The 21839-nt window shown below is 33.3% G+C and overlaps 2 protein-coding genes across 2 annotated transcripts; both read left to right on the forward strand.

Moving 5' to 3' along the window:
• Positions 1 to 204: 204 nt before the first annotated feature.
• LOC141657741 (large ribosomal subunit protein eL38z/eL38y-like) lies at positions 205 to 2975 on the forward strand. The gene is made up of 3 exons (XM_074465075.1): positions 205 to 454; positions 1969 to 2152; positions 2774 to 2975. Exons 1-3 carry the CDS (start codon positions 452 to 454, stop codon positions 2794 to 2796), a joined length of 210 nt encoding a protein of 69 aa, XP_074321176.1. The 5' UTR covers positions 205 to 451; the 3' UTR covers positions 2797 to 2975.
• A 10166-nt stretch (positions 2976 to 13141) lies between these two features.
• LOC141655701 (AP2-like ethylene-responsive transcription factor BBM) lies at positions 13142 to 20889 on the forward strand. Its single transcript, XM_074462767.1, has 9 exons — positions 13142 to 13322; positions 13818 to 14463; positions 15067 to 15149; positions 15576 to 15664; positions 17863 to 17936; positions 18689 to 18739; positions 19795 to 19871; positions 20040 to 20127; positions 20208 to 20889. The coding sequence occupies exons 1-9, from the start codon at positions 13142 to 13144 to the stop codon at positions 20887 to 20889; spliced, it is 1971 nt and encodes a 656-aa protein (XP_074318868.1).
• Positions 20890 to 21839: the final 950 nt, after the last annotated feature.

Here is a 21839-nt window from a genome sequence, read left to right on the forward strand (position 1 = left end):
TATATAGTTGTTTGGCCTTTTTTAGGTAGAAAGTTTAATAGAGTTGCTCATGGACTCGCTCATGTTCGTCCATGGCGCTTAGATTATCGTAAATGGGGATACAAGGATCCCGGAATACATCTTGAAATTTGTCGATTCCGATTTTATTAATAGTATGTAACCCCTTTGGGTTTTCCTTCAAAAAAAAAAAGTTTACTCTAGACCGATCCACCAACCCGTTCAAAACCAATCAATATACTTATACGATTGGAAGTTTACTGAAAACAGATCCATTAACCCGTTTCAAACCCGCTAAAGTACTTGTGTGGGCCAAAATTAAAATGTTGATCTAGGGTTTTTCATCACCCATCAACGCCAACCTCACACAACTACAAATACTTTTCATCCGCCGGAAAAATAGAGGCTAGTGAATCTGCAAAACTAGAAGGGTAAATCTCTCTACTGAAGAAAAATGGTAAAGTTATTTCCTTTTTAATTCAAACCCTAATAATATTGTACTAATTTTTCCTAAGTTATCAGTTAATTTATTGCTTACATACAAAATTGATGATGGGTATTGCTTAAAATTCGAAGGAAGTTTCATGGGGTTTTGATATCGATTTTTGAATTTGCATTAGAAAGCGAAAAGTTTAAATCTTGCTGTGTTTTATGATGTGTAAAATATGAAATTAAAGTTAGATTTTAGGGGTTGAATTGTTGTATAATCAAATCAATGATTTATGTGTACATTTGGATTTTGGTTTGGTGGATTTTAGTTGTTTTGGCTTATTATTTTACTCATTGTTAAGCTGTAATTTCAGGAAATGTGTGTGATTTAGCTGGGTTTTGAATGCTTAATTAGATGGAGATTAGTTTGAGTGTTGGGTAATGATTATTAGGGGTTATTGTTAAGCCTGGGGTTGTAGCAAATGATACTTTCTTTATACGGAACAGTTCGCATTTGATTTGTGCGGGAAGAAAGGTGTTATAGGATGTGTTTGGCAATTAGCGGATTATTGAAAGTAGAGGCATATCATTGAAGATGATTCAAATTAACAAATTTGTTGAAGCAAATGAATTATCTATAGTAGACGTAGATTGCGAGCATTACGTTCTTAATGCTTCACATTTTTGCGATGGAAAAGTGTTGTTGGCGATTAGCTGCCACTGTAATTTTTACACTTACTCGAGGGGATAGCTTTGTTATTTAACGTCTCTTTTTAGTCGTGTCTGCTTGGTACATTATAATTTTGGATTAGGTAGTACCGGAGTAGCCTTTGATTGTTGATGCTGTAGAGATATTTTGCCTTTGTGTGCAGTTTTTAACAGAGAATTTCTTTTGATTAATATTTTGGTTTGTTCTTGGCTATTACACAAGTTACATACTTGAATGAAAAGGTGACCAGATTTTATGCTTTACACTCATTTCGCTAACAAAACAAAGGAAATTACATACCTCATTCTCCCTTCCCTCAGTTTCTCTCCAGAGTCCTCTATCCAAACACACCCATGATGTATATTGATGATGTTTTTAGCTTGCTAATCGGTTCTTGTCTGCCAAAATATTAGTCCTGTAAAGGAGCGCTAGCTTATTTAGAATCGAGATTTGTTTGGGTTGAGGCTGAATGTGACTAATTTTCATATGTCAGACTTACTGGGTCACAGCAGTGAACACTAATGGTCAGTGTGTATGACCTGTGCAGTATTAGAATCTGAATTTTAGTTTGTTTGGGGAGACTCTTTGGTCTTTACTCGTCAGATAGATTGGTCTTATATATGTGATATGAGGCAAGTCTTGCATACGAGCCCTAGTCACAAATATTTGTGCATTTGTGCTTCCACTTGCGTAGCTGTCACTAAGTTTCATGAATTTTGATTTTAATTTTTTCTAAGCCTTTGTTTTCTCTATCACAGTTTTGATTGGTTGGCATTATGTCAGGCTATCTGTTCCTAATGTTTACTGAGTAAGTTATTGTCATGATATTGCAGCCGAAGCAGATTCATGAAATTAAGGACTTCCTTCTGACTGCAAGAAGGAAGGATGCACGATCAGTCAAGATTAAGAGAAGCAAGAATGTGGTCAAGTTCAAGGTTCGCTGCTCAAAGTACCTCTACACGCTTTGTGTCCTTGACACTGAGAAGGCTGACAAGTTGAAGCAATCCCTTCCTCCTGGTACTTTCTCATCTTTTATTAAATGCTTGCTAATTCATTATTTTGCCCTATCTTTGCCTTGCTATCCTCTTATATATATTAGCCAACAAGGCCAAATACTCACTATTTTTGAGCTCATTAAATATGATAGAATAAACCCGAGTGGCTTTCTAACAACATAAGCTTCTTGTATTGTCAAGAAGTGAGTATGTGAAAATATTCTTTGTGTGTATTGAACACTTTTGACCACCTTATCCGGCTGGCAATGGCGGGATGAGAAAATAAAATGCAAAAAAAAAGGATTGTTCTACAGTGTTCTTGTATAGTTGTACCCCATGTTCTGACTTCCGACTTCCGACTTCCGACACATGAATCCGCCTCTGCTAGCCATTAGCGAACACTTTGAGACACTAGGCTAATGTGGTCGTTTTGCCCATGTTGCCTTAGAAGTTGCCTATCCAATCAGGTCTTCTGTTTTATGTTGTTCCGGTAACCCCTTGCTCTGACAAATGAACCCACCTCTGCTTGCCACTGGCGAAGCCTTTGAGAGTTTGAGGCACTAGGCTAAGGCGCTAATGTCGTTCGCCCTGTTTTGCCTTGGAAGTTGCGTATCTAATCAGGTTCTCCTGTCTTCTTTTTCAGGTTTGACTGTGGAGGATGTGTAGAGGCCATGAGTGGATCTTCATTTTTTTGATTTTGATTTGGTAAAACTTGCCTTGTAAGTTTAGAAGATTATGTGTTGGATTCCTGTAGCGTCGTAGACATCGTAGAGAAGTTTTCTATCAGTGTGCTTTGAAATTGTGACGAATGACCTTTCCGAAAGAAGGATGACATTTTGGCCTTACATTGCCCCTCTCTTCATAGCATGCTTTTCATTAGCTAGTGAGTCTTTTATGAGATGCTGATATGCTTACACGCCCATCTCTCCATGGCGTGCTTTTCATTGATTATTGAGTCTTGTCTGAGACGATAATTGTGTATAATAACCATGTCCTTAGCGGTACACACATAATCGTATGATACAGTTTCATGCATATAATAACCATGTCCATAGCGGTACACGCATAATCGTCTCATACAAGTTTCTTTATACAAATATGGGTAGACGTTAATTGTCGACACTTTATGAATGTTGTTTGTATTGTGTTATACGATCAGCTCCTTGGGAGGTGAGGTAGCAAGGTGAGATTCATCTCTCGCTGTATTGATTGCGCTTCATATTATGTGTTAACAGAGAATAAACCCGCGCTTCATATTATGTGTTAAACAGAGGATAAATGATCTTGTAACAGAAGGTGTAAAACTGCATTAGATTTTGAAAAATGTGAGAATATGGAGTATAAAAACGAAAGCGCCTGCATTAATGTTTGATCGTAGTAATAGGATGCATCCAGATTCTGTTAGTTATAGTTAACGAAGCTCTGTTATAATGCCTTGGATTTAAAATCTCAACACTTGAGTAATTATATCCTCATTAAATTACCGCGCAATAAGTTCATACCAGAAGATTGTTGTAGCATGCAAGTCTGTGATGAGATCGACTGCAGCTGAAGAATTGCATTTGGAGTAGTCGAGCCTTGTCTTAGGAAGTCACACCCGCAATCTACGAAGTATTTGGTTAATTACAAATCACATCCATGTCGATCTTATTACTTCCAACACGAAGGGAAGCCCGTGGGCTCTAGAATGCGTTTTGTACAAATTCTCCTGTGAATGCTCCGGTAACCAATTTTTTTTTTTTTGTGAAATTCGACCCCATATTTGCTATGCCAATAATTGTCAGCAAACTCAAATTGATGAATTTTAATGTGGCTAGAGATGAGATAGATGTCCTATAGATAGACAATAAGGCTCTCTTCTTTTCGGCTGATAGAAGCTTAACTGAACTCAACTGAATTGAATGAAGCGGAGTTGAACTAAGCTGAACTGAACTGAGATGAAATTAAGCCAGAAAGAACAAGGCAGTCGCAGATTTGAATAATCCGACCATTACTTTCAAATTTGTACTCGTACTAGTTTTTACTCCTCGCACCTTAAGTTAAATGACCTACTTATCCTTCCTCAGTATGAGTAGGGACTGTCTCACAGTATACACAATAACTATTGTGACTAGAAACTATTTAGGTTGGTCCAATGTCAAAAACTAGGGAAGTTTGAATCCCAAAAACAGGTTTCCCCATTGAACTGCGGAGTATGTCGAGGTAGATAACATTATTAGACGAGTAATTAATTTGTAGGGCTAATTAATGTTAAAGCTACTTACAGAAGAATTCTACTAGTATTGAGACAATTGAGACAAGCATGAGATAAAGTGCATTTAATTGATTTTACCAATGAATTTGTTAAATTAATAAAAGCTCTAATCCCATCCTATAAGCTCTCCAAAGAGACACAAGACCTATTATCTAACTAGCTAATCAGATAGGCACTTGAAGATGACAGACTCGAAATTTAGAAGACATAGTCGTCTCTAAGACAATAACCACCACAAGATTGCTTTTGTAAAAGACATAGCCGCCTAATTGTGCCAAACGAACGAGCGTACACGTCCTATTTGGATGTGTCTTTAATTTCCTTGCCTTGTACATGCAACTTCCTTTATCGATTTTTATTAAGATCTGAGAACATAAGAAACAAAGCAAATATAAATCAGGTTATAATGTCTCAAGCATTATACGATCTTTTATAATTATAAATACGCCCCCCCCCCCCCTCCTAAAAAAAAAAAAAAAAAAGTAAATCCTAGTTCCGCCACTGCACACAAGTGATGAATGAAATTCAAGAGTTTAACCGTATTTTTCTTCGTTTGTATGGCATTGTCTGCATCCGTCAATGCAAATGAATTAACGTATGGTACAACCGTACAATTAGGAAGATAGGAAGTTCGGGTTCGAGGGGGAGCCGGCGGTATGTTGGTAAGCATATTCACATGGCACAATGCGTGGAATCAGAGTAAACTGGAGCCCTCAATTTTGTATTGTGCATAACACAGTTTTCTTGTTCCGAGTACCTTCACAGTTCACATTTGATTTGACATTCCTTATCCAATATATATGCAATATGGGCTGCATGCTACGGAGTATATTGCAATTCATTTATCGCACGTTATTTTCCGGAAAATAAAGTATGAAATATAAAAATGGGACATATATAGGAGCTTAACTCCCGTAACACCATGTGTACAAAATGACACAAGGTCGAAAAATACATGTGTAATTCTTAAGTTTTGGTATTATTTTGTACTATACTAAAATTTGAGAGAGCCGGTTTTTCAATAAGTTATTGAGAGACCAGTCTTCCGTACCCTTTTATTTGTATTTCGTGACCCTTTTATTGTTGATCGTGACATAGTAATTTCGTACCTATTTACATAATAAATGTACCCATTTTATCTTTAATCATGATTTTTACTTGTTTTATTTACTTTAGTACCAGTTTTTCTTAAAATTTTAAAATAGTCTCTTAATAAGCTTATTGAGAGACCGTCTCTCAGGAGACCTACTCGTTGTACTATGTATAATATATTACGGAGTAGTACTCAGATTAACTTGGTACTAAATAAATATTTCGTATATGATTTTTAAGTTGGCACTAGTAAAGACTCGACTTGAGTAAAAATATAGAATGAAGTTGATTATCTTGAAACAAGTAATTGTACAAATTTATGTAGAAAAGTTTTACTATCCTCATGGTCTTATATGATCGAATTTCAATCAAACCAATTAAAACTAGAAAATTAGAAATAAACAAAAAAAAATGTATGTATTTAGTGGTAATAAAGGTAAGGACAATGATAGAGCGTTATTGAATTGAATAACAACTTAACAAATATATACAAATTAGACCCACACAATTGGATAACAAATCCTCATGGTCTTCCGATTATTGGTCATCTTGCAGGGATTGAACAAGCTCACCACTCGGCTTCCGGAACCCTTGATGATATTCGCTCTCTTTGCTCTTTTTTCCATTGTTTATCATTTAGTTTTATTCCTAAATCTTTTAATTTGCTTGCTCATGGCCTTGCTTATAAGGCTATGATTAGATAGGGTACCTTTCTTTACAGTTGTCAAAAAAAAAAAAAAAAATTGGATATATGAAGTATAGGGTTCATAATTCATATGTAAGACTGTAAATGGGTGTTATTGAAGTTTAGTATCACCTAATAACGATATTTCATTTTCAGATAATAAAGGGAGTTAAAAGCTATGTTACTCTGACTCTTTTAATTCCCTTGCGTACCCGTGTCCGACACTCGACCTTCGGATATGGGTATTACACTTGGACACCTCATTTTCAACCAAAATATGCATATTTTTCATAAAATAGCCGAGTCAGATACTTCTAAACGAATCTGAGTAACATAGGTTAAAAGGGGTAAAAGATGAGGAAACTACCTAAACACATGCCGTCAAAAAGATAAAAAAACTACTAGTGAAGGTGGGAAAACCCTAGAAAGTTGGTCAAAAGTGGATGTAACTCATTGTAAGTTGTAACTATTCTTTTGCCTTATAATAGCCACAGCTGCATCCCCCCTTTGTCCCTCCCCAATAGCTAGGCTTGTATTTTGGACATTTTGAGGGCATGGTTACCATGAATATACACTTTTTTCTTCTTATTTTGGTAGACACGAAATAAATTAAAGAAGAATATTAATATTACATTTTTCTATATAGTGTAAAGAAAATTATAAAGCGATTTTGATGTTGATAGAATTTAAACTTTAAACCAAGGTTTTGGATATCACCTCTCATGACTTTAACTAGCCATTGACTATTGCTACTTTTGACATTTGCAGAAAAATTAGTACATTACGGACAAGATTTCAAGAAAAGGGTTTAGGTGACACTTCGACAAATATAGCCAAGTCAATAATACAACGATTAGAAACAAAAGTAAAAACATCCCAATAAAATCAAATTGAGTTTTTTTTTTCTAGAATAACTAGCAAGAGCATCCTCAATAGTATTAGAATAATTGGCTTAAATGATTTTTAAACATGGTGAACCTCTTGATAGTTTCCTACATTCACATAAATTTCCTTTAAATTATCGACCTAATATGACAAAACTTAATAACAACCAATAATATACACATTTTCCATAATTTAAGTAAATTACTCATAAATACCTCCCCACGTTAAAAATAAATTAAATAATTAAAACTTCAAAAGTATAATAAATAAAACTTCAAAATAAATAAATAAATAAATAAGACCTTATTTGGCTGTCTCTTTAAATTGTGGGAGTTGCAAAATCCCATCAATTACAAAATTGGGACTTGTTTGGTTGCCTACTTTTTGCTATAATGTAGGAATTAATTTTTTCAAGGAATTTCCAACTCCTCCACAATGGAGGAGTTGAATTACCTAGCTAGGTCCTCCTAGTTAATTGCAAACTTCGGTATAATTGAACTCCTACATCGGCAACCAAGCGAATTTAGCTAATTCACATGAATTTCATGTGGAAGATTAATTCCCATAAATTCAATATTCCGATTGAGTTGCATCCTAACGGGCAACCAAACAAGACCAAAAACTTCAAAAATTTGAGTATAGGAAGTCTAGTAATAATCCCCCAAAGAAGTAATAATTAGTGAAACCCGAAAAACAAGGGTTTAGTGTCCCAATATAATGATGCAACTCCCTTATTGTACTCCATGTTTTATTACGAAATTTTTAGATAATAGGGGTTATTTAGCAAATTTATTGGAGATTTAGGGTCCGTTTCAAACAATTTTGCTTCAATGGGTTCATGTCATCGCTTATATTTTAACCATTGTAATTACTCGCCTTCAAATTTTCGTTTGTCTATTTTCTTCATCAATTCAATTGCGTTTCTGCTCAAAATGAACCTTATATGATCAAATCATCAAAACTATATGTAGACAATAGTTATTTTCTTCATACGAATTTATCTGTTGAAAAATGATTAAACAGTCGTTAAAGAATACTCCCTTAATCCCCCAATCACTATGAAAATATTCTTTTATGGTTAAGTTAATCAGTAGTTATTATTTGCGATTGCGACCGTTGAATAGTGAGACTACGAAAATGATCATTTTATTTTATACTCCCTCCACACACCTAATTTCAACTCATTTGCTCCAAGACAGCACTTTGACCGTATTTTTCGACCTCTATATGTTACTTTTTTTTCTTGGAATTTTTGTCGTGAAAGATGTCGTGAAAATAAGTATAAATGTTTTTGTTTTATACGAGTAATCTAATAATTTTTATTCTCCAACTTATTTACGGTCAAAGTTCGAAAACTTTGACCTCCTAAAAGCGAATGAGGTTGAAAATAGGTGTGTGAAAGGAGTATTAAAAAAGCGGGTCACTTTGACACTTTTTAACATAAAATGATCATTACCAATGACAGTCGCATGGTATAATTTGTGTAAATATAATTGATATAGAAATCTTTGTAATTATTACGTGAGACAGTGTTACGCGGTGAAACAGTCTAGTTGTATAAAAAGACAATTATTTATAAGTAATAAATGAATGATTTTTTTTTACTGAAATTACCCTTATCACAAATAAAACGGTCTTATTCAATAATTTATGTACCAAAACTAGAATGGACGGAGGAAGAGATAAAACAAAAGAAAAGGAGAAAAAAGTGGAAGTCATGCATGCAATATAGAAATGTGTGCAAGTGCAACACATGAAAGAGGAAAGAGAGCAACCCCCGTTAGAAGCGGGGGAGTCCTGCAGAGTGCAGCAGGTTGGTTGATGATTAGAAGAGAGGGATATATGGTAGTCAAATTTATACAAATTATATTAAAGAAAACACAAAATCTCATTTGTGACGGCACGTATTCGTGTCTTTGGAGTGACGGATACCATTTTCCCTCACAAATGACCCAAATAAAGGAGAGAGGGAAGCGCATGGGGGTGCCCCACCTTGTTCCCCCTATTCGTTTTGTGAGTGGCATTATCCGTCACTTACTCCGACCCGTCTTCAGCAAGACTAATTCTAAAGAAAAATGGTAATTCATGTATTCATATCATCATCATTTTGTTCATATGGCAGAGAATAATGTGATAAAGTTATGGGGGTTTTTTCTAGGGCAGTTTCTATCATTTTTTTTTTAGAATTGAAGACTTCAAATAATATAGTGAAGGAAATAAATGTACTTGGGTCAAGGCAGGGTTGGTGAATGTGAAGTATAATGATTAATTTGCCTTACGACTATTCGTAAAACCGTCTAATAGCAAGTTTCAAATGTTGTGAAAACTGAAACCTTAAACTTTTTGGAGTCTAATATACTGGCTAAATGTCAATATTCGAATACCATTTACAGAGTACTAAAAAAATTAGTTTTTATTTATTACATGAGGCTGTAAACCATAAAAATTGAACCTGTAATTATGGGGACGTTTTGTGACTTATTCTATCCTACCTACAAATTGGTAGTAAGAAGACGGGATCTTTTATTTGAGTTAATCCATCTACTCTCCTTCTAAAATATCTAAGATATTATAACAATATTTATTGATAATTATCTCTAAACACTAAAGATTTTATTAAATTAAATAGATACCAAAATATAAAATTTTGGTGTTTATAAAGGCCTCAAACAATCTTTTACTTATTTGACACTAGTAAAGATTTTCGAGTCAAAACATCTTCATCGTTTAATTTGTGACTACGTTCTGCTTGGGAGGTGAAAACGGGTCAAGGTTAATAAGGTGAGATTAAGAGTAAAATCGGGTCGCGATCTAATTAGCGCGACCACTGCTTGGGGATGGTCTAAGGTTATCGTTCATGGTTAGTCAAGTAGATCAGGTCGTGTTTAACCCTTCTTCAATTTGTTTTGTAGTCTAAATCGGATATCAAATCAAGTTATTCAGATTATAATTGGTCGGGTCATTGACAGGAAACGGTGTATAAGTGCATCAAATCATCAATGCATGCCATGCAATTTTTCAGAGGATGTGTCATGTGTGTAGTTGTCTTGTCCTATGGTTTATGTACTGACTGTTTAAGAGAATTTGGTACTATTAAGTTTGGATCCTTTAGTTTTGATACGTGCATGAAAATTGATTGGGTGTATGACAATGGATGTTTTAGATTTAATTTTAACCAAATCCATAGGGTTTAGAGTTGATTAAGGTAGAAATATTATTAAACTTGAGTAAAAAATCGTATCAATAAGAGGTAGTTCAAGGACTAAGAGCAACTATATATAATGATGGTTTTTATTTGAAATACGGAGTATATTTTCTGTATTACGTCTTTAAGTTGTGTACTTGTACGATAATATTTATTTACCTATCAATAATTTAACAAATAATCAATTTTTGTCGACATTGATCGATCTTCAAATTTTTCAAAATGTCGAATAAGCAACTTCGTAACTTCTTGCAACTGAAATCGCCAAAAAATTAGTTGTGCAAATAAATTAACTATGATCTTATGCATAACTTTCTACCTTTTTGTCAGATTTATATAAAAATAAAATGTCTCTTTACTTGGTTAATGATAGATGAACCATCTCAACCAAAACCTTAAGGTGATGATTGAGGCCCAACTATTATAAATATTTATATTAACACCCTCACTCAAATGCCCGTTGGGCTTGAAGAATGGTTAGTTGTGCATCGGCTCTCCCGTACCGTGTGCTGGGTTTCCACTTCGAGTTTTGAGGAGTTTTGAGGTTGCCAAGATTTGAACCCGGATTTGAACCCGTGACCTCCGGTCACACTGGCTCTGATATCATGATAGATGAACCATCTCAACCAAAACCTTAAGGTGATGGTTGAGGCCCAACTATTATAAATATTCCTATTAGTTAAGAATTCTTGGCACGAGATATGCTCAGCTTGTCCATTTTTAATCGGAATAAATTTTTTGTTGAAAATAAAGTGTCATTGTGTGTATATATACAATAAAGATAGTCAGTATATTTGTGTGCTATAACAGAAGTTATAAAAGATAAACAGAAATGACTTAACAGTGTGTTAGTTACATCTATATGTTATAAGGGATGAGAGTTTTATTGAGATTGAGGTGTTTATAGATTCCATATATTGAAATTCAGAAAGTATTTTTTTTTTTGGGATAACAAGGGAACCCCCAGCCGCTACTTTGATGTGCACTCGGTAAAACCCCCGACATAAATGATAATCTGCAAACCACGTACACAGGTCAACCACCCTTTTTGGGGGGCAACAGACTCAAAATTTAGAAACTAAGACATAGCATCAGCCATTTTACCCCCATAAGATTGCTCTTGATGAGCCTTGAACCTAAAACCCTTGAGAGTTTCACCCAACTTTATTTTAACCATTAGACTCCACTTTTGCTAGCAAATTCAGAAAGTTATAATATGCATAACTGTTTAAAGTGTTTAAAGAGTTTATTATATACAGTACTAAAGACTTAATACAAAAAGATCTACATGACCAAAAACAAAATAACCCTTGCCCATATATACAATATTAGATACGGTCAGGGAGACCCGTTATAGTCGTTCGAAACGCCGCTTAACAGATTTAAAGCACAAATCCAATAATTTGAACGCACATATAAGTATATAACTACTCGTAATTTTTATCAAATTTTCTAGGGTTAATTACTCCACACTTGGTAACTGATAGTACTGTGTTAGCACAATAATACAGAAATATTAAATTAAATTTATTTAATTAGTACTCATAGTACTTCAATCTTCTACTATACCTTTAATTTTTCATCTAATATTAATTACTTGAGTTATTATCTTTTTCTGAGGGGACAGAAAGTCTTGATTGTGCTTCCCTGTACCAACATGGTACTTCAACATCATTCGCCTTTCCTTTATTAATTCGGATTCGTTGATCCCATTTTGTGTTTATCTTAAGTAACAATTCTTGTTCATTTGCTTTTTCACAAATCTTCTCAAATATAATTGGAGTACAATTATTTATTATTAGTTAGGATTAATATGCTATTAACACGGAAATATCCGTCATTCTTATTCATCTCAATATCATGTTTATACATAAGTCATTAGGGTTTGGAACGACTTCAAGCCCAATACAAGACATAACAAATATTAACGCGCCTAATCAAATCTGTTACATAATTGAAATTGATTTCATTTTCACACTAAAACACATTTAAATGACGACGAAGTAACAAAATTATGTTCATTTTATGGTTATTAACAATATTCAATAATGTTAATGATTTTGATTAACTACTCCTTATTCATCTTAGTGTGGTACTAGTGTACTACCCTAATAACCAAGTAACCATCATCGATCACCCTACTAATATTATCATTAACATGTATCCAAAACTTCTGTAAGCAATCTTACACAGGTACTTGCTATAGGATATTTATTTTAATAATTACTTTTTTTTTTTGAAAATTACGCATATTCTTCTTGCAAAAGTACTTATATTATATTTCTTCCGTCTAAATAGTTTATTTACCTTTTTTATTATTTATAAGAAGTATTTTAATAAAAGGTAAACAAATAATAAAAACAGAGTTAATATCGTCTTACAAAAGATTAATAGTATCACTAGAGGGCAACTAGGAACACCATTAATTATTCAACTTCTGCATTAGGCTAAATACCCTTCACTTGTACGGTTTCCACATACATCTTTTTCATACTCGTAAGATATTTCTCGTATAATATACTTCTATTCTATGATAAAGATAGAGAGGTTATATTAATTTAATGTTAGAAATGCTTTGGAAGAAACAAAATTGTCTACATAGTTTTGACCGTTCCTACCATTCTTTTCCTCACAATTTACCTCTTCAAATTTTATATTTTCTTCCTCAAAATGCTTTCTTCTTCCTCTCCATTATTTACTCAATTTTTCTTCTTCTTATTCATCTCTAAATCTTCACTATTTCATGCATGAACTATTATACCCTTTACCCTTATTTTTAACCCTATTTTCCTTCACACAAATAGTATTTAATCATTCAAATTAGAAACCCTCATCATAGTCATCAAACATATTATTTTCATTTTTATTTTTTTTGCTTCATATAATTAAAATGGCATCAATGAATTGGTTAGGGTTTTCACTTTCACCTCAAGAAATCCCTTCTCAAGGTTCTAATCATGGTGGACTTTCCGGTACCGGAGAATGTTATGATCTTGGTTCTGACTCAACGGCTCCTTCTTCCTTTGACATCCTTGAAGCTTTCCATAGATCAAGTGATAATCAATCTCAAGGTAATTATTATTCTATTTGTTTTGTATCTTTTTTAATAATATCATTTCATGTATGTAATATATAATGATAAACCCTACTTACCATTTCTTCAAAATAAAGTATAGGAAAGTCTATTTACCAAATTTAATAAACTAGTGACTTAAAGCATGATTAACCTAATTATTAATATATTATTATTATTTTAAGTTTTCTAATTGTTAATGACACTATGAAAACCCTAACCCACAAAAAGTAACTAATTAATTGAAGTATTTTGTTATAACAAATAAAAAATACTTGTGTAAGGCGGTTTTACTCAAATTTATGGTATAACAGGATCTTTTAGTATCCATTTTTCTCCACTAGATGTTTGAATCTGTTTTACAATCATATTAATGTAAAACCGCTTTACCCAAAACTTACTCATATAAAATTATGTTATTGTAAGAAAGTAGGGTGATATGATTAATTATGGTTTTAACTAAGGAAGTGTTGTTGTGTGTGAATATATGCAGATTGGAATAATATGAAGGGATGTTCAGAAATGAGCATGCTAATGGGAAACCAAGAAGATGAGCAACCAAAGTTAGAGAATTTCTTAGGAAATAGTCACTCTTTTAGAGATAATAATAATAATCATCAAAACAATGGAAATTACATGTTTGATATCAACACTATGACAAACCCTAATAACCCTAATAATAATTATAATAATAATAATGAAAATAGTAGCACTACAAATAATAATGGCCTAAATGTTTCAATGATCAAGTCATGGTTAAGATCAAACCACCCAAGTCAACAAGAAGTGGTGATGATGAGCAAGAATAACATCAATAATGGTGGTAATGTCGGCGGCACGGGAGCCCAATCCCTATCACTTTCAATGGGGACTGGGCTCCACTCAGGTGTCGCCGCGTTACCATTATTGGCAACGGGTGGCGGTTGTGGTGGTGGTGATAGTGGTGGTGATGTTGAGAGTAGTTTGTCTGAAAATAGTAGTAGTAAACAACAAAGTGATAGTGTTTCTAATAACAATACTATTGTTGCTACTAACAATAATAATAATGTTGATGTTCAAAGTGGTGCACTTGAAGCTGTCCCTAGGAAATCTATTGAAACTTTTGGACAACGTACTTCCATTTATCGTGGTGTTACAAGGTACATATACTTGTTTCTTTTATTTTATTTTACATACAATCTTGTTTATAAACGTTGTAATATGAATATTTACAACAAGAATGAAAAACTATCTAAACCAACCTTTTTTTCGGGGTGGAATGCCCATTTGTTGTAACTTACAACGATTATAAGTAAGACTAATTGTTATTTAATATTAATATTACTTAGTAATCTTATAAAGTACGAAAACAATTTGCTTAAATATATTCGTATGGATTTTAATAATGTGATTATAGTAGTACTAATTTTAAGTTTGTTTTCTTGAAATTTGAATTATTTGGTTTATTGTACTGTCCAATGCACTCGATAATCGTATTATTTCAAATTTCTATACATTTTAATTTGGACTATGTTATTAAGAACTTTATATGTGGTGTGTTGGACTATTCATTGAACTTGCTCATAATAATCACCATTTGTGTTTGTGGTTCATTTGTTGATTATTATCAATTAGGTTTATAAATTTTTTTTAATAATTTATCGGTTTTTCTAACATGTGACCAATTTATTCTAGTATAATAATACGGAATATATAATATTTTTTTGTTTGCTGATAAAGCGTATGTTTATACGTCTTTTCAGACATAGATGGACTGGGAGATATGAAGCTCATCTATGGGATAATAGTTGTAGGAGAGAAGGGCAAACTCGAAAGGGCAGACAAGGTAATTATTATTTTGCACTATTTAGTGACATTTTTATCAACAAGAGTCGATTTTGTATGCTATAATATAATTAAATTATAGACTGTTTTTCTACCGTGTGCCCAAAGAGCACACATTTTTAACGTGTGCCATTAGGGCAAACATTAGAAAAACCGAATTAATTATAACGAACTAATCTATTTCTTTTTTGTTGTCTTATTATCATGCATTTGATGTTGATTATCTGGGATTGTTGCTGGATTACTTGCAGTTTATTTGGGTAAGTTGATTTAGTGGAGAACAAAAAGTTCCTTTTTAAGCCCTTTTAATTGTTAATTATGGTACTTAGATTCTATATAAAAATAAGATCAATAGAATCAAATGGATCTAATATAAACAAAAATTAATTGCTGATATTATTCCCTTATTTTGTATATATAATTTCAGGAGGTTATGATAAAGAAGAAAAAGCGGCTAGAGCTTATGATTTGGCTGCCTTAAAATATTGGGGTACCACTACCACCACTAATTTCCCTGTAAGTTTAATATAAAGATCATATCTCATTTATTTTCGATAAATTAATGATAGGGAATAACCTAGGTGTCGTAATATACTAGAATTAACTACCAAATTAACAATTTATAAAGCCAAACTCAACTCTACACTATGCAATTAAGAATAGTAGTAAAGGGAAGTAAGGGTCGAACCCAAGAGAAGGGATTTAAGACTAAAAACTTGAATTTGTAAACTATTGACAACTAAGTAGGTCTCTACTACTAATTAAGATCCTAATACCAACTTAAACTTAACAAAAGGCAATAATCACAAACAATGGCTATTAACAAGGATCAACTAGTGGGAAACATAGATGGAAAAGGATTGGTTTTGGGAAACAAACATGGGAAAATGAGTAAAGATTGGAGATCTTCCTATTGAGACAATTCAACAAACAACTAGTATGCAAGATTCAATATAAAGGGGAATACTTGATGTAATTCTCTCTTAGTAACCCAACAATGGTAAAGCTTGACTCTTTTTACTCTCTCACAATTATCTACCCAATACTATCACCTCAAGATGTTGATACATGTAAATTAAACCATCTACACATACCCTTCAAGCTTAAGCAACAAATCATTAAACCATGAAAGGAGACTAAGCATGAGCATTAAGAATTTACCAAAAGATGAAGCTAGGATCAATTCCTCATAAGATTAAACCATACAAATGAGCAAAAGACATGGACTTTTCTATTTGTTGTAAGAATCCTTTAAACCAATTCAACAAACAACAAACTTGCTTCAACAATCCCAACTAAATTAGACAATTTCCTTAGGATTTACACTAGTCAAGTGAATAACATGCAAGGATGACCAACCCAAACATTCAATTACTCAACAAAAGAAATTAAGCACAAGAAAAGAGCATTAGATAAATTAAGAGAGGTTTAAGAGTCTTACAATCACCAAAGTTGGATACTTTGATCAAATTACATCAAGCAATGGAAAGATTAGCCTTCCATCTTCTTAGAAAAACCCAAGAAATGAGGAAAGATTAACATCCAAAGCTAAAAGATTACAACTTTCTCCCAAAATAAATTGTTCTTGCTACTACAAATTTCTAGAGATTATTCAATACTTAGATGATTAGATGAGAGTGGGAGTCCCCTTTTAGATCTCAAAATTCTAGATATATATAGGGAGGCACGAGAATCTAGGTTAAGTCCCTTAAGAAAGCCCAAAACACGGAACTAGAATTGCGAAATCCAGAGCAGCGCGTAGAAGCGCAGGCTGCTCACAATTATGCGCAGGCTGCGCACTCAGACTGACAGCAGCATCTTGCGAAGCCCATATCTCTCTCGTTTCTTGGACAAACGAGGCGTGTGACCTACCGTTGGAAAGCTAAGATCACAAGCTTTCACCTCCAATTGGCCTTGCGTCGATACGAGCTCTAGAACTCGAGATATATCCATTTGAAGTTGACCCTTGTGAAACCGAGTTTTCAATTCTTCATTTGGCTCTTGTTTGTCTATGCCAAGGCATCAAATCTTCCATTAGCTTACTTTTCTTGACTTTTCACTTTCCATTGGCTTACCTTTGCGTCTCCTCTTTCACCTTGGTAAGTTATAAGCTAAGGCTCTAAAATTACAACCAAAAGTGCAAACCGGTATATTACAACAAGTCCAACTAAAACACGGTATCAAGCATGTTTATTGTGATAACATTAACCTATTGACTCGTCACAATTTGACACTATCAATTAATTATTAAAATTATTGTGTAATGGTGTATTATATAAGAATTTGTTTAAAACGACTTTTTAATAGTTTTTCCATTTATTTTTTTGTTTTTCATTTGCAAAATTATTTACAAATTTCACTACTCAAAGAGTTAGCATAGAGTTGTTTTTAGTGTTTTAAAATAGTCCTTAAGCATAAAAAAGCAGTGACAGAATCATGTAGGAGTTAATAGGGACGCTTAGATCATCCTCACTTGACAACTAATAAATTTCAGATGTAAAGTCATGAGAAGTGTTATTCGATCAATGACCTATGTCCAGATCGATCAGCATCAAAATCGCCCTTTTAATTCATTGTGGAAGCATATTTTAATGATAAGTGCATCATTATTGTGTATTTTGTCTCATCTCTTGTATTAGTAGTAGTGACATTATTTTATGCTTAATACAATTGTATAATGTTTATTAACTCTTTTTGTGTGTTGGAATTCTTAGATTAGTGAGTATGAGAAGGAAATTGAGGACATGAAGAATATGACTCGTCAAGAATATGTAGCCTCCCTTAGAAGGTAATTCATTTTACCTAAAGAGTAGGTCTCCTGAGAGACGGTCTCTTAATAAGTTTTATTGAGAGACCATTGTACAATTTTAAGAAAAAGTGGTACTAAAGGTAATAAAATAGGTACAAATTATGATTAATGATAAAATGGGTACATTTATTATATAAATAGGTACGAAATTATTATGTTACGATCAACAACAAAAGGGTACGAAATACAAATAAAAGGGTACGAAAGATTGGTCTCTCAATAATTTAGTGAGAGACCGTCTCTCCCAAGTTTTAGTGTTACCCTAAAATAGTTTAATTTATTTACTCTCTTTACTTTTGTACATTACATGAGTTGTTTTAAGGTGCCTATTTGATTATTATTCTAGTAAAAACGTAATATCATACATATAAGAAACTTATATTATAAAATATACGTAGTAATTTTACTTTTGTATTTTGAAAGAAAGATATTAAAGAATGAGCTTTATATGTTTTTGTTTTTATTTTTGAGAATGTCAAATATATAGATGATCACAAATCTTATGTAAAGTGGCTATACGAGTATTTATTAAACATGTTAACTTTTTGAACTTGAGACTAACGGTATAAAACGGTATGAAACTAGTTGTACTCATATTTGTTGATATTAATAAATGAATATTTGATCAACAAAATGATCAATTTATATTGTAAGATAATCGTATTCTATAATTTCAATGCTTAATGCACGCAAATACGCAATATACTAATTACTAACACATTTTAATGCAGGAAAAGTAGTGGCTTTTCCCGTGGAGCATCCATTTATCGAGGAGTAACAAGGTAATTACTTTCATATTTACGTAATATATCTGAAAAGACGGTGTCAAAACTCAATAGCATTAGATAAGGCTATTTCACCTTCCTTCTAGTACGAGTATTAGATTTCAATTTTGTTACCTTATTTATCGAAAGTCCAAATTTTAACAAGGAATCAGTAATTTTTACTTCTGATGTTAAACTTCTGTAGAAAGTTTTTAATCGATCATTCGTGATCCAAGTTAAAAGTAATATGATGATCGTATAAATTGAATTTAACGGAATTTTGACCAGATCCTGAAAAATGCAATCTTTACTTAGAGATAAAGTATTAAATGTATAAGAGAATGTTATACCACCATCCAAATCTTCTCAACTAATAATTTTTTATATGATTTTTCTACTATATGTCCAGGATTACACCGAATCTATACATCTTGCTATTCTCATCTATTTATATTTTTTAAAAACAAATTTAATAATGTTTTTTTTTTTTATTGCAAATTACTCTACACAAGATTACAACAATGCGTGTGCATTGGACATAATTTATTCACTTTGTCACATGCAAAACTTTATATTAAACCAATATAATTACTTATTAAAATAATTAATTAATTATATGATTATATGAAATGTGTTTGACTGTCAAAGAAGACCAAATTAAAAGGTACAGTGTCATGTGCCCATGTTAGCTGTGCCTGCAACTATTGCAGGAATTTTGTAGCTTCTTTTCCCCACTTTCTACCACCAAACACGTACATTTTGCTTAATTTCATGTTTAATAATAATTAAACTAAGATTATTAAATAATAAATTCTGTTTATAGTAATATAAAATTAGCGGTTTTTCTAACCTATGCCCACTAGGCATAGGATAAGAAATTAAAATAGGAAAGAATTATATGCTATTTTTATGGGAAATTGCAATATCCCAACACTTTTACTTCTCTTTACAAGAAACACATATAATTCTTTCCTATTTTGGTTTCTTATCCTATGTCTAGTGGGCATAGGTTAGAAAAACCCTAAAATTAGTTAATTATCCATAAATTTGCTAAAATAATTAATTTTAAATAGGCATCATCAGCATGGTCGTTGGCAAGCTAGGATTGGCAGAGTTGCAGGCAACAAAGACCTCTATTTGGGCACTTTCAGTAAGTAAAACATGCACATTCTTAAACCACAAATTCTGATTTAAGACGGATAAATCCGTAAATTTCGACATAAAAGAAAACATCTTTTGTGAATATTTTAGTATCGCTAAATTGTTACCTCAATTATTTCCTCGTACATAAAGCTAAGCGACTTATATTGGTAAATAGGCACACAAGAAGAAGCAGCCGAGGCATACGACATAGCAGCAATAAAATTTAGAGGACTAAATGCAGTGACGAATTTTGAGATAAACAGGTATACGACTCAAATTCATCCCCGAAATTTCAATCCATATTTAGCTACTCTAACTTCTAATCCTGGCCCCGTCACTACAGGTACGATGTCAAAGCTATTCTAGAAAGCACAAATCTTCCCATTGGAGGGGCAGCTAAGAGACTGAAAGAAGCAGAACAATTAAACTCCACCCTTGACAATGCCCACATCATCCGGGCCGCAACGATTGCGGCCCAAAATGAGTCCAACAACAGTTCTCAGCTAGCATTGGATCAAAATAATGGGCTACCCAATTACCAATCTTGGCCCAGTATTGCATTCCACTCGGCCCAACAAGCTCAACAAGCCCAACAATTTACAATGAGCTATCCATATGGAGGGAATACATGGTGTAAGCAAGAACAGGACACGAGCGGGTCGACCCATTACCAAGATCCGACCCACCAGGTCCAATTGAATAATGGGACTCTTGATTTCTTTCAAATGCATAATCTGATGTATGGGGGTGGGACTGGTGGGCCTTATGGGCCCACAGTTGTTGCCAATGATGAGAATGGGAGTGGCAATGTGAATGGGTATGAAAATTACTATTATAACCTTGGACAACAAGGTAATAATAATGGGAATGTTAGAGGAGCAGTAGGTACTTATGATCAAGGGTCAGCTTGTACCAATTGGGTCCCAACTGCTATCCCGGCGACGAGAGGCGGTGGCATTGCAACGGTTGTTGGTGGTCCTGATGGTGGAGGTGTTCCTATCTTTACCGTCTGGAATGACACCTAAGAATTGTATCAAATGTTTAGAGATTAGGGTGCAGGGTCTAGATGGTTGGTTGCTATAATTTTTATTTTTATATTTGTTATTAGAGTTGTATGTTAGGGAAAATGCACAGGGATCTAGCCTGGAGTTCGATAATAGCAAATGTTGAGAAGATCGATCTATCTCAAGTCTGCTATGATTTTGGGAACTCTGGGTTAATCAGATCCTCGGAAAGTTTTTATTTATTGCTTAAGCTTTTAAGTACACCGTGTTTTGTAATTTTGAATAACTTTCTCATTATTATGTTGATGATGATACAAACAATAGGTCTTCTTTTTTTTTGTAAATATATTTCGATTTGAGAAACACAAAGTGTTACCCAACCAAATATGAACACACATCTTTGTATGAGATTTTATTTTCACCATTGATTGAAAAACATATTAACTTGTTGAAAGGCCGCTTTCTTCCAAGTTGACATGGGCTCACACGTCTTTCTTCGAGCTAGACATCATTTCTAAATTATCTTTACTTTTCTTAATGAACAATGTTATCGTTATAGACAACCTCTTTCTTATCTTCTCTTATTCACTCTTTTAACAGAAACGAATATAGCCACCTTTATATTCTCCGTCGTCACTTTATTTAGTTAGCCAAGTTTTCATTATCCATGAAATGAACGGAACATATACGAGGTGTAGTTTCGTTACCTAATGACACAATAATGCCAAGATTCTGCAACATTTTGACGGAGTAAGTCTTCATCGATAACATCTACTAGATGAAAGCTCACAAGGACCATTAAGACAGCTGAGCTAATGAGCGACGAACACAATATGCACTTATGTGGTTAGCAATGAATAAAGTTTGTAGGAGGAAATTAATGAAGGAAAATAATTTACTACATCTTGGTTATCTAACCCACCACACAAAGGACCAACAAACCGAGTAGCCACGCCAATAAGCGAACAAGA

The sequence above is a fragment of the Silene latifolia genome, chromosome 5 (assembly GCF_048544455.1).
Source record: "Silene latifolia isolate original U9 population chromosome 5, ASM4854445v1, whole genome shotgun sequence".
Taxonomy (NCBI): Eukaryota; Viridiplantae; Streptophyta; class Magnoliopsida; order Caryophyllales; family Caryophyllaceae; genus Silene; species Silene latifolia.

Excerpts from the sequence above, each read along its gene's own strand:
- LOC141657741 (XM_074465075.1), top strand. Across the intron at positions 2,153-2,773 it reads GAAGCAATCCCTTCCTCCTG|GTTTGACTGTGGAGGATGTG; the intron begins GTACTTTCTCAT and ends CTTCTTTTTCAG.
- LOC141655701 (XM_074462767.1), top strand. The coding sequence starts at position 13,142 with ATGGCATCAATGAATTGGTTAGGGTTTTCACTTTCACCTCAAGAAATC. Across the intron at positions 15,150-15,575 it reads AACTCGAAAGGGCAGACAAG|GAGGTTATGATAAAGAAGAA; the intron begins GTAATTATTATT and ends ATATAATTTCAG. Across the intron at positions 15,665-17,862 it reads CTACCACCACTAATTTCCCT|ATTAGTGAGTATGAGAAGGA; the intron begins GTAAGTTTAATA and ends TGGAATTCTTAG.